This window comes from Epinephelus fuscoguttatus, linkage group LG15, assembly GCF_011397635.1.
Source record: "Epinephelus fuscoguttatus linkage group LG15, E.fuscoguttatus.final_Chr_v1".
NCBI classification, from domain to species: Eukaryota; Metazoa; Chordata; class Actinopteri; order Perciformes; family Serranidae; genus Epinephelus; species Epinephelus fuscoguttatus.
This window is the reverse complement of record NC_064766.1, coordinates 15,338,775-15,349,757: the sequence shown is the minus strand read 5'-3', so window position 1 is coordinate 15,349,757 and position 10,983 is coordinate 15,338,775. Positions and strand designations below refer to the sequence as shown.

At 41.3% G+C, this 10,983-nt stretch overlaps 1 protein-coding gene and 1 long non-coding RNA gene across 2 annotated transcripts; one reads left to right on the top strand and one right to left on the bottom strand.

Moving 5' to 3' along the window:
* The first annotated feature begins 689 nt into the window (after positions 1-689).
* LOC125902453 (uncharacterized) lies at positions 690-5,172 on the top strand. Its single transcript, XR_007451097.1, has 3 exons — positions 690-1,035; positions 4,094-4,304; positions 5,040-5,172. It is a non-coding gene; the product is annotated as an uncharacterized LOC125902453 (long non-coding RNA).
* Positions 1,797-9,663, bottom strand: rabggtb (Rab geranylgeranyltransferase subunit beta). The gene is made up of 10 exons (XM_049598792.1): positions 9,656-9,663; positions 8,635-8,756; positions 8,155-8,262; positions 6,850-7,047; positions 6,172-6,277; positions 5,297-5,349; positions 5,093-5,203; positions 4,634-4,759; positions 4,126-4,275; positions 1,797-3,598 (listed from the first exon to the last, which is right to left on the bottom strand). Exons 2-10 carry the CDS (start codon positions 8,635-8,637, stop codon positions 3,458-3,460), a joined length of 996 nt encoding a protein of 331 aa, XP_049454749.1. The 5' UTR covers positions 8,638-8,756; positions 9,656-9,663; the 3' UTR covers positions 1,797-3,457.
* Positions 9,664-10,983: the final 1,320 nt, after the last annotated feature.

Genomic DNA, 10,983 nt, shown 5'->3' with positions numbered 1-10,983 from the left:
CCTTGATGTCCATCCCACAGGTATTCACTGGCTGAAGAGGGGGCTTGGACCCGCAGAAATCTATAATCATTTCCTTGGTCTTTGAGGTGTTCAGTAGGAGACAGTTACGTTACGATAAACATGTAACTGCACAAAATGCATAAAATTATGTAATGTGTAAACGTACGTGTTTTTAAGCTTTTATTTTTGTTTTAGCCATAGACTGTATAAATTTTAAATTTTTAAGTTTTAGCTCGGTCATATTTCCGGGATCGAGCGGCGATTAACCAACTTCCGGTTGTGACTTCCGGCATGGATTGGATGTATGGCGGCGCCTTGTCGGCCATCTTGACTGCAGCAAGGTACTCTTGTGGGTTTTTTTGCGCAATAGCTCCCAGGTCACGTGACACAATTGCCCTTTTTTTGCTCTTCATTTTATTTTGAAATACGGAAGTTGGTCCCCACTGTAGTATCTTCACTAACTTTCTTTCTATCTTTCTTCTCTGTGCATTTAAAGGTCGCAGTACGGGCGTACTTAAAATTTGGGAGCAGTTGATTTGACCAAGCCAAAAGGAAGCGTCGGCTGGCTTGAGCGCAGTCGTTGGTACATACTCGGGCGTACTAAGCGGAGCGGATTCCGCGAGGAATGTCCGCAGTCATTCGGGCTTTCATAGTCGAGCGCACTTCCGCCTTGTAGTTTCCTATAAAAATGTCCGTGAAGAATCCCCGCGATGTGGAAAATACATGCCGAGCAGTCATTGGTACGCGCGGTCGTAAAATCTGAGTTTTGCGTGCAAAGGGCATGCGGACGTCCGCCTTTAGCCCGCGCGGACCTCCGCGGAGTCCGTTCCGCGTACGTTCCGCCCGAGTATGTTCGGCCAGCGCATATGGCAGACGATCGAGACAGACACAGGAGGACAAATAACTGGCATATGCCAGAGAGAAGGACCAAAAAGGAATCACTGATATATGCTAGAGGGCTCTGATAGAAAAAAACTGTCATGTCGGATGACACAAGAAGCCACAGAGCCGGACACACCTCCAGAGGACACCATGGTACACACAGCAGGAAAAACTACCTCAATTTTTTTCACCATTGCAAACACACTTATGCTATATAGGCTACATGTATATACAATCTGCTGATAATAGGCTACATGCAGCTTTTAGCCTACTTGTAGTGGAGTATTTCCACACTCTGCTATCAGCACTTTGACTTAAGAAGTCAAAGTGCACATAATACTTAATGCCCTCTTGTCTGCTTCAACACTCCACACCGTCACAGCCATTGGATCTTAACTAATGACATTTATTTATTTTTCTTGCATCTCCCGACATGTGTCCCGCTCAAGTGCTTTACTCACACAGAGGGCACTTGTTCTTCACAGAGATGCTTGATTGTCTTTATTGCCAGCAGCCTAAATCTTGAAAGAGCGCCACCAGTCCCACAAAAAAAAAAAGATTCTGAAATAATCAGTCTGGCAGACTGCATATATTGTGATATAAGGTCCCATTTAAAGCACTGGTTATCCAGAGTTGGTAATCTTGACAAGTCTGTATCTGGATCAGGGTGATCCAATTCAACGTTGCCTTGAAAAAATGGCACAAAAGTAAAATTGATCTGATCCCGGACAGCAAAACATAGGATTTCCAAATCTGATCTTTTAGAACAACTGGGCCCTGGTGATATCCAGTGACAAAAATGACCTGGGTTAGACATCCCCCATTTATCTTGACTAAATACCAACTCTGTGGCAAATCTCATTCATAAACATGCTCTCTAAACTCCTTTCGAGTAAAAACAAACTAAATGGCAGTTGACGGGGCAATCATACATTTATTGCCAACTATGATAACAAATATGTTACATTAATGTACACACACACAGTTGTGACAACGGTGAGCAGCTTTCTGGATTAGAGCCATCCCCACAACACAAAGATGAGAACTGATAGTTTAACAAGTTGTCCAGGACATGATAAGGTTGAGTGTTGTTGTTAGGATTTTAATAGCCTTTAGGCAGCACAGTTCCTTGAGAACTGCAATATTAATTTTGCATAACAATGTCAATTGATAAATTGATCAGTTATCAATCACTTTATTTGGGTTCAACCTGAGAACTAATTGATTTGATGTGATTCATTTACCTTCTGTAACAACATCAACACTTATGTTACACAGATACAATTTGCATTCTGTAAGACAACAGGAGTGCAGCAATATAAAGATCAGCTAGTCCTGAAAGGAAAAAGAATTTGAACCAAATTAGTACACATAAAGAGACACTTGAGAAACATCAAAGCGAAAGATATTTAGATTTAATGATTTTACACAGTGTGGTGTCAAATCTGAACATGTGTCCACAGGTGCATAACAAAACTGGACTCAGTTACATGGATTTAAATAAATAATGTTGCTGATACTGTGGCTAACATGTTAAATATAATTGGCAAGAGATGATGACGCTGCCATGTGTTTTACCTCTGGGTGTCACAAACAAAACGCTGCCCCAACCTCAACGTCCTGCCCAAAACATTTTCTGTGCATACTGTAAACTAAAGATATTCTAAGAAAACTATCTTTGTTCGCAACAAGTCTCGTGTTGTATCTCCAGTTGTGAGACCTGTTGGCATGGTGGTAGTGTGATTGCTCAAGTGTAAACAGGATGAGGACAGTTTGCCCTTCACATGCTCTCACTTCTCAAATGCGCAAGTTATTTGATTCTTAAGAGTGGGTGCATGAAAAAGGCAGAGCCCTCCAACAAAAAGAGAAAACACAGATGTGTTGTCTTTAAACCAGTCAAGTGTCTCAGGCCCCAAAACACATTGAAATCACAGAGCAAAGTTGCTCATACTTCCCTGCTCCACACTTGATTTGTTTCAAATGCACAAATCTGTCAAGTCAAACTGAGTATTCCTTTGCCATTCAGGTAACACTCATGAAATAGCAGAGACAATCAATGCCTCTGTCTCTGGCCAATAATTAAGTACAGTAATAACTTCCTGAAAAGGTGATGAGAGCAACAAAGAGATGCACGACTGAGTTCCACGCCAGTTTGCTAACAGTCACACGTTTTCCCTCAAACTGACGTGGTGAGTAAGTTGAAAAGTTAAGGAATGTTGTGTTGTGATTTCTGGGATTTAGCAATGAAAGTCACACTTTAAAAAACAAAAACAAAAAAAAAAACACTTTTTCCCAAACCGCAGTAAAACCAACCAAAGTGACTTGATAACATAATGAGTGGCTGACGGTGTAAAGACAGACTCAGATGGATCAAGTCAGAACTGTGTGACTCTATTTGTCTTTAGTGAGCTGAGACTGAAACCTGCACCTAAAATGTGTCTGTAGACTTCAGCTAACACTGAGATGTGTGGTGGTCCTCTCTCTGCTCCTGACATCCAGCCATGGTAGTTGGGGTGTTCAGCAGGGCAGCAGGGTGTGAGCATGTGTGTGTGTGTTTGGTGATGGCGTCAGAGGGCTAGCTGAGGAGGTCTGGCTGCAGGTTGATCCTCTGCAGTACATCCTCAGGCATGCACAGAACAGGATTTACCGGCTTGATCTGTTCCTCTCCGAGAAGGGAGAGACCTGCAACTCCGAACAGAGTGTGGAAAGGATCCACCTGCAGAAAGGGAGGGAGCGGGAGAGTTGAGTTCGGTTGAAAGGTGTTCAAGGACGTGGGCAAAACTTCCAAGGCAGATAAAATGGGGTTGTTTCTTAAGAAAATTTAACTTTCTAATGTAGTTATACCCATAACTGTTTATTCTATATTTCATTTATTCTATATTTTATTCTGTACGTTACTCTGCACTTAAGATCTTTCTGCAAACCTGGCTTGATGCTGAACTGCATTTTGTTGTTTCAGTACCTGTACTCTTTGCAATGACAACAGATTTAAAGCTAATCTAATCTAAAACCTTCCAGTGCTTAAGAAGTTTCCTGTCTAACTACTGCAAGTTAACTTTTACCTCGTACCTTTAGACAGGTTGAAAGTATATAAGAGACAGAGAGACAAAGCATGTGATCATGGACGTGCAGGCAGGCTTATATGAGATGAAAGAGGAGACAGGATTTTGGAAAAAAGACGGGTCTAACACATTTCCCCTTTCCATTGCAGCATACAGGATTTAGTAGTGTCTGACAGCTCACCATGTCTCCCGGCCTGTCAGCAAACCCTCCCGTCTCCTCGTCTTGACAGGCCAGAATAAACGATCGCAGCTTGGCCTTGTCGATCCAGTGGATCCTGCCGATGATTTTCAGTGACGCCAAAACCCACCACGAGTAGCACACATCTGGAAGCTGGGTGAGACAAAGAAAACCAGAGCTGGGTCAGTACTGCAGCTACGTTTTAGCTTCAATACGTTTGGCGGTGTGTGCAGATATAATATACCATTATATTTTACAAATGCCTGAACTACTTATGCTAATTTGGAGGTCTAAATTACATTTAGAGTACATTTACTGCAGTTTAAACTCTTCCAATGTGAAGAAACCCATGGTTTACAGAACTCTCATTTCTAAAAATAAATTCCCAAAGAAATTAGAATTAGCAAAGCAGCACATCTCTTTCAGGAATCACTTCGTACTGATTTGTTAAAAGTTTAACAATGACCAGGAGGCATTTAATCTCCCAGTACAGCATCTGGAGAGTACAAACCTTCTCTGGTCGTCCATTGAGGCCTCCAGATGGCAGTTGCCTCTCACAAAGCCACCAGCCCAGCAGGTCAGCGTTCACCTGGTGCAGCTGGCCGGTGAGCGACAGGAAGCCGGAGCAGCAGTAAATCTGATGGACAGAAAGGAAAAGACCAAAGAGATTATATGTGAGAAGGATTTTAACATGTCACTGCTCGAGAGGGGTGTGAATGTAATACCAGCCACCTTCCAGAGTGACAATCCTTCAGTTATGGGTCAGACTCACTCCCACAAGACCAGCCTGCAGCCTCACATTTGTGAAGTGTGAATAATAATTCAACTGTCTGATAAGTTTTATGTGGAAATAGCAACTTAACACCTGATTTCTTTGGGTTTAAACTTTGAATGTTGCTGCTTTTGTTTAATAATAGATGAAAGAGAAACTCCCACAGCGACCACTCTATAAGTACATCAGAGGACTCACCTGACCCGCATGAGACTCTGAACCAGGTCTGCAGCCAAAACCTCCGTCAAAGTTCATACAGGACAAGACGAATTCTACAGCTTTGTCAACATTTATTGCATCCATCTTGCCCTTGAAAGGAGAGGGAGGACAGAGAGTCATCTTCAGACTATTCAGTGTTAAAAAAAAAAAAACTTGGAGAAAAACTGTACATGATATACATACCAGTAATGCAAGTGTTGCAACTGCACAGAAGGAAAATCTTGTGTCTATTTCTCCTGTAAAGACAAAGAGCTGTAATTATAATAAAGTTCTCAGTAAACTACACACTTTCCATCTTGAGCTTTTTCACACATGCCAGGGAAATGGTGGAAAAGAAGGGGCAAAGGACGGTCCAGCAGACGGATGTAATGCACTACTAATACTGGATGTCAACCGCCATAAAACTCAGCAGAAGTAGAAGAAGATGTGGGAGGGCTGGGTGTATGTGTACATTGTGTCTTATTATTTACAGGAACACGGCAGGTGAGGAGCTGTTTTTGTCCAGCAACAGTGTTCTTGTAATGTATTTAATCAGCTACAAAAGCACTGGCGTAAATGCTAAACCGTGAACATGTTGCAGATTCAAATATGTCATCAGCTGATTCTTATGACTGGTTCTCTCACTCCATGAAATTGGTGGTTCAGATTTCCCTGAATATCGATCCCTGCCCTCACTCACAAATGAGCCCATGCAGGAAATGTTCCTAAATATTTCATGGATAGAATTCATGTGGGACAGGGGTTTAACACAACATCATCCTATTTTAATATGTTCATATTTGAAGCAAACTATAATTTAAATAAATGAGAACTACTACACTGTTTTACTAGGATTTTAGCTGCAAGCCTAGTATGGCAGCAGTTATTTAAGTTGCATATTCATAATAATACATTTGAAAATAATTTAACTTGTGATACTAAGTGCAGGCTATCATTGCCTTTTATTTGATCCCCTATGCTAAACATCTTGTGTGCTTTTCATTCGCTTATTTTTTTCTTTTTCATGTAAGAAGCAAATGTTTCTTGAGAAAACGTAAAGAAGAGTAAATCGTGCTCACCCCATTTGTCCCCTGCAAATGAACCATCTTCCTGCTGCAGTCCTTTGATGTATTCCACCACTTTGTCCACATTGAGCGCATCCACATTGTCATACAAGCACAGGATCTAAGGAAGACAAAAATAATACAGTAATTTGCCAAAAATAAAAAGACAAAAAAAAAAAACAAAACAGAAAAAGACAAAACAAAAAGGTTGCAGGGCAATCAGGTTAATTTACAAGGAAATTAATTAAAGGAAATTAAAGGCTAACAGACAAATTGAGATGATTTGCTGGGAGTTATATAGAATATCGCTATAATCATAAAAATCCTTCAGTATAATGAGGCTGCTCAAGTGAGTGAAATATACAGTACTAACCCCTGAAACTGCCATAAAAGGACAGAAAAAGAGATTCCAGTAAAACTAATAAATAAAAAACAATGAGCATGACATTTATTTTATAATTTCATAATCAGGATTAAAAAGGAATTTAAATATATTTCAATTCTTGCTTTCTACATTCTCTGCCTTTGATTCATGGTATTGAAGATGACAACTCATCAACCTCAAATCCCAGCAAAGTACTGTCTTTCTGTTTGGCAACAGCTCTCCAACCACTCCCATCATAAAGTTGATGAGAACACAAAAAATAATTCCATCAAGTTGTCAAATTTCATGTTGACTGTCTAAAGAGTCACCTGGACGGCGCTGAGGGTGTACAGCAGGTGGGGGTCATGTCCAATGCTGGCGCTGACGCCTCCACACTCGTGCTGACAGGATTTGATGAAGTCTATGATCTCCGGCTGGTTCATCCGGTGCAGCTGCCCCATCAGGTCCATCACTGTCAGCCCCCAGTAGATGCCGCTCATCCTCAGGTATTCTGACAGCGTGTATTCCTGGACAATTACAAGCAGGACATGAATAAGCAGTAGAGGAGGACCTATTTATTGTATGGGAAAGGGGTTTTCCTGTTGTTCAGTTATTAAAAGAATAAACAAGTTTGTGAACCTTGCATAACAGAGCAAACTCCCAAATTTTGTATAATGAACATAGAAAAGCTTAAGTGTACAATAAAGGCAGGGTTTTATGTGAAATTGAAAGCCAGAAATGAATACACAGCAGGAGCTTAATACCAAACTTATGACAAATATTTTCCAATATACCCAAGTTTGTTGTTAACACAAATAGCAACAAAGTCATCATACTTTTTAGGTTTGCTGACTGGACAAAGGGCCTTTTATTTTAATATTTGCAGCTGTAAAATTAAAATTATACCACTTATACAATCAGGTAACATCTGCTATCTTACTGCTCTCTGCTCCCTGATGCATTTTTATAAATTGTAGAACTATGAAGGCATACAAGTGTTTTCAAAATGTCCTACCATTACAGTTTTAAAATACAAGTGCTAGCCCATCCTTCACATAAAGGGAAAAAAGTCTGTAATCAAATCCAAAACTACTTCTACAGTGGTGCCTCTTAGAAAAAAAACCTATGCATTTTTATTTTATCAATATTTTTTATTCTGTTTTGTTGTAATAAAAATGTGTAGCTTTGCTGGAAATATTTGTAACACATGAAGACATAAATTGTTTTTTCCTCTGGTGTGTTGAGGATGAGAAGGCGGTTTCAGGTTTTCCACACATTTGTGTATCTGGCTGCAGGGGGGTCCAACACTGATGTCTGGTGTTCAGTTCATCACACAAGTGTTGGGTGGTACTGAGGTCAGAGCTTTGTGCAGGCTAGTCAATTACTTCCACACCAAACTGGGAAAACCATTTCTCTATAGATCTGGTTTTGAGCACGGGAGCATTGTAATGTTGGAACAGAAAAGAGTCTTCCCCAGACTGTTGCCACAGAGTTGGAAGCACACCTCTGTCTATATTAATGTAGTCTGCCTAACCTACACAATGTAAAAACAGCCCCAGAGCAGAAGCACATAAAAGTAGTCTACGTGGACAGACGTGTTCTCTAGAAAGCACATAAGATCGCCATTTACTCACATAGTCATCCTTTTTGGAGCCGTATGCAGCGATGTAGTCTGCGTGTTTGTCCAGCTGCAGTGTGCTGGGAGCGTCAGGCTTAATGATGACATCTTTCACTTGGGTACCCTATCATTGAACACATCAAAACATTTCAAACACGCCACAATTTTAACCCACCGTGTTTCAATTAGCTAACATTGAAACCTCCATTCTGTCGCTGTCACACCTGATACAGAGTAAACGCCTTTTATGTAGCTAAATGAAAAAGGAAACGAGTTGTTGACAGGCTGGGCTGTCAACGAGCTAACTACATGCTAACACTGATGCTAGCTACATTTTAGCCTTTCTGCTATGGTTAGCTGCTTTCACATACTGGCGTTCAATGTGACGCCAACGTTGGACAGAATTAAGAAAGCGGACATTTCCAACCAGTTCGGCTACAATGTTACTTTAAAATACATAAATCAATTATAACATTTACAAGACGACGCCGGTTACCATTCTGGATATGTTCGCATGATCAGGCTTCTTCTGTTTGCCTCTTCTTCTTCTTCGTGTGTTTGTAAGGCGGTTGGTTTTTGGTGCAATACCGCCACCTTCTGACTGCCTCGGACAGTGCACTGCAAGGCACATTGCTGACCACTGTCAATGACACTTGGCAAATCAAATCTTCTCATGATCTTTGGGATGAGCGCCTATGTAGCAATAATAAATAAAAACTCATTTCCAGCAGCAGTTAAAGCAGAACAAAATCCCCTTTTTTCCTATAAGTGCTCTCATGGATGCTCCTGTGGTAAAGAAATCATGATAAAGTGACCTCTGCAGTGGCCAAATGTGAAAGAAAATGTGCCCTCAGTGGTTCCCAAGCTTTTTAGAGGACCCGTTTTCTATCATTGAGTAAACTGAAGACCCTTGAATCAGTGACATATTTAATGGACATTTCATATTATATTCAATGCATAATAGTAACAGTGCACAGCAACTGACAAACTGCACAATTGTCCCACATTGTGAACCCAAACATTGAAAAATTACAATTCCATTTAGTTTTCTTCACGTAAATGAATAAAATGTCAAGATATAGGCCTACTGTAATATTTTAAATATGTTCTCTTACATCCCTAAAAATAATTGAGAAGGCCTTGCAACCTCCCAAGAAGCTTTTGTGACCTCCTCTGGGGGCTGACACCCCCAGGTTGGGAACCAGTGCTCTATGGTGCCTTTCTAGTTGGAAAAACACGATGAAATGACCTGGGTTGCCTTGCCAGTGAGCAAAAAGTAATGAGGGGTGCGCTAAGGTGCCCTCCAAGGGGAGAAACGGTGATTAGGTGCCCTCTGATGGCCACCACTACGACTGCAGTTGGTGCTGGAGGTTAGCCACATCTCAAGATCTGTTCCAGTAATTGGATTCTCATACCCATTAGTGACCATATTCAGAAACGCTTTTTCAAAGTGCCATCTTCTGCTCACTGGCAACACCTCACAACACACTGAGGCTCCTTATTTAGATGTCTTCTACCTGGATCATTAATTCGTGACGATGCTGTGTGTAGCCATCACATACACATTTAAAACCTGGGGCCCATTGCACAAAAGTAGGATTCAGACATCCAGGATAAATGACTGAGCTGGGTTCAACGAATCCAAATGAGCAGATGAGCAGACAAGGATCCATCAAGCCAGGTGAAACCAATCCTGGATCAGTGCGGGCACGCGGCTTCCTCAAATAGACCCCGCCATCGATCACAGATTCACCATGGCAACAAGAACGGCGTACTTTTCCCCATCGGAGGCAGAAATCCTCACGGAGGCTTACGAAGAGGTAAAGGATCAAATCAAAAAGAAAGGCAACACCGCCACAGTTACAAAAACAACGAGAAAAAGCGTGGCAAAGTGTTGCAGACCGCCTGAATGCCTAAGTAGCGCACAAATACACACTCACTGCTCCGCTGAAACCATCACAATTAGCCTACAATCCAAATAGTTAAGTAACATATCCGAAAACGTAGTTGTACTCTGATTATGAATCAGTTGAAATTGTAAGTGAAATTGACTGCAGAGGTGAGTGAAATTGTGTAAATGTAACTCCATCAGACTGTATAACTCTTTGATAAATAGATGAGCTCAATGACTTAATTGACCTTACCTTATCTTATCTCCTCATGCTCCATGCTCCTCTGCTGTTTCATATGTATGCAATTTTGTGTGTGTGTGTGTGCATGCATGTGTATGCTGATTGATCATAAATATATATATAATCCCCCGATTTTGTGAATAGGAAATCCTTTCACAGCATTAATGTTCAGGTGAACATGACTTTTTGATATTGTCGATTAATGAACACTGTGCATTGCTTGTGATGTGCATTGATTGGTTTAATAGTCTTCATCTTATCATTTCAGATGGTCTGCAATGCTGACTATCTGATCAGCAATGTTGTGGCAAAGTGGCCCAGCCCGGTCCATGACTGCCGAGTCTTTCGCATCTCTGGAATCTATCAGTGCCTATCACAAGGTGAGCCACACAACCTCTATTAATAACCGCTTTTTACATCATGGCTGTGTCAAGAATGTCACTCTATTTATGAGGTTGTGATGATGAGATTTTTTATTGACAGGTGAATTCTCTGATGTGTTGCTGGGGGTCAGGGGGTATGCCTGCCAGCCTTTTCTCCTCACACCATACACAGACCCTCAGGAAGCACAGCAGGCCTATAATCATGCCCATGCCAGGACAAGGGCCAGGATCGAAATGACCTTTGGCCTTCTGAAAGAAACACTTTCACTGTCTTCACCACTTAAGGGTCAGCCCTTGGAGGGCATGTGACATCACTGTGGCCTGTGTTGT

Bases quoted from the DNA above. Each gene is read 5' to 3' on its own strand.
- rabggtb (XM_049598792.1), bottom strand. The intron at 5,350-6,171 runs GTGAGCACGATT...TTGTCTTTACAG, and splicing joins ATTTGCAGGGGACAAATGGG to GAGAAATAGACACAAGATTT. The intron at 4,760-5,092 runs GTGAGTCCTCTG...TCTGTCCATCAG, and splicing joins CAGAGTCTCATGCGGGTCAG to ATTTACTGCTGCTCCGGCTT.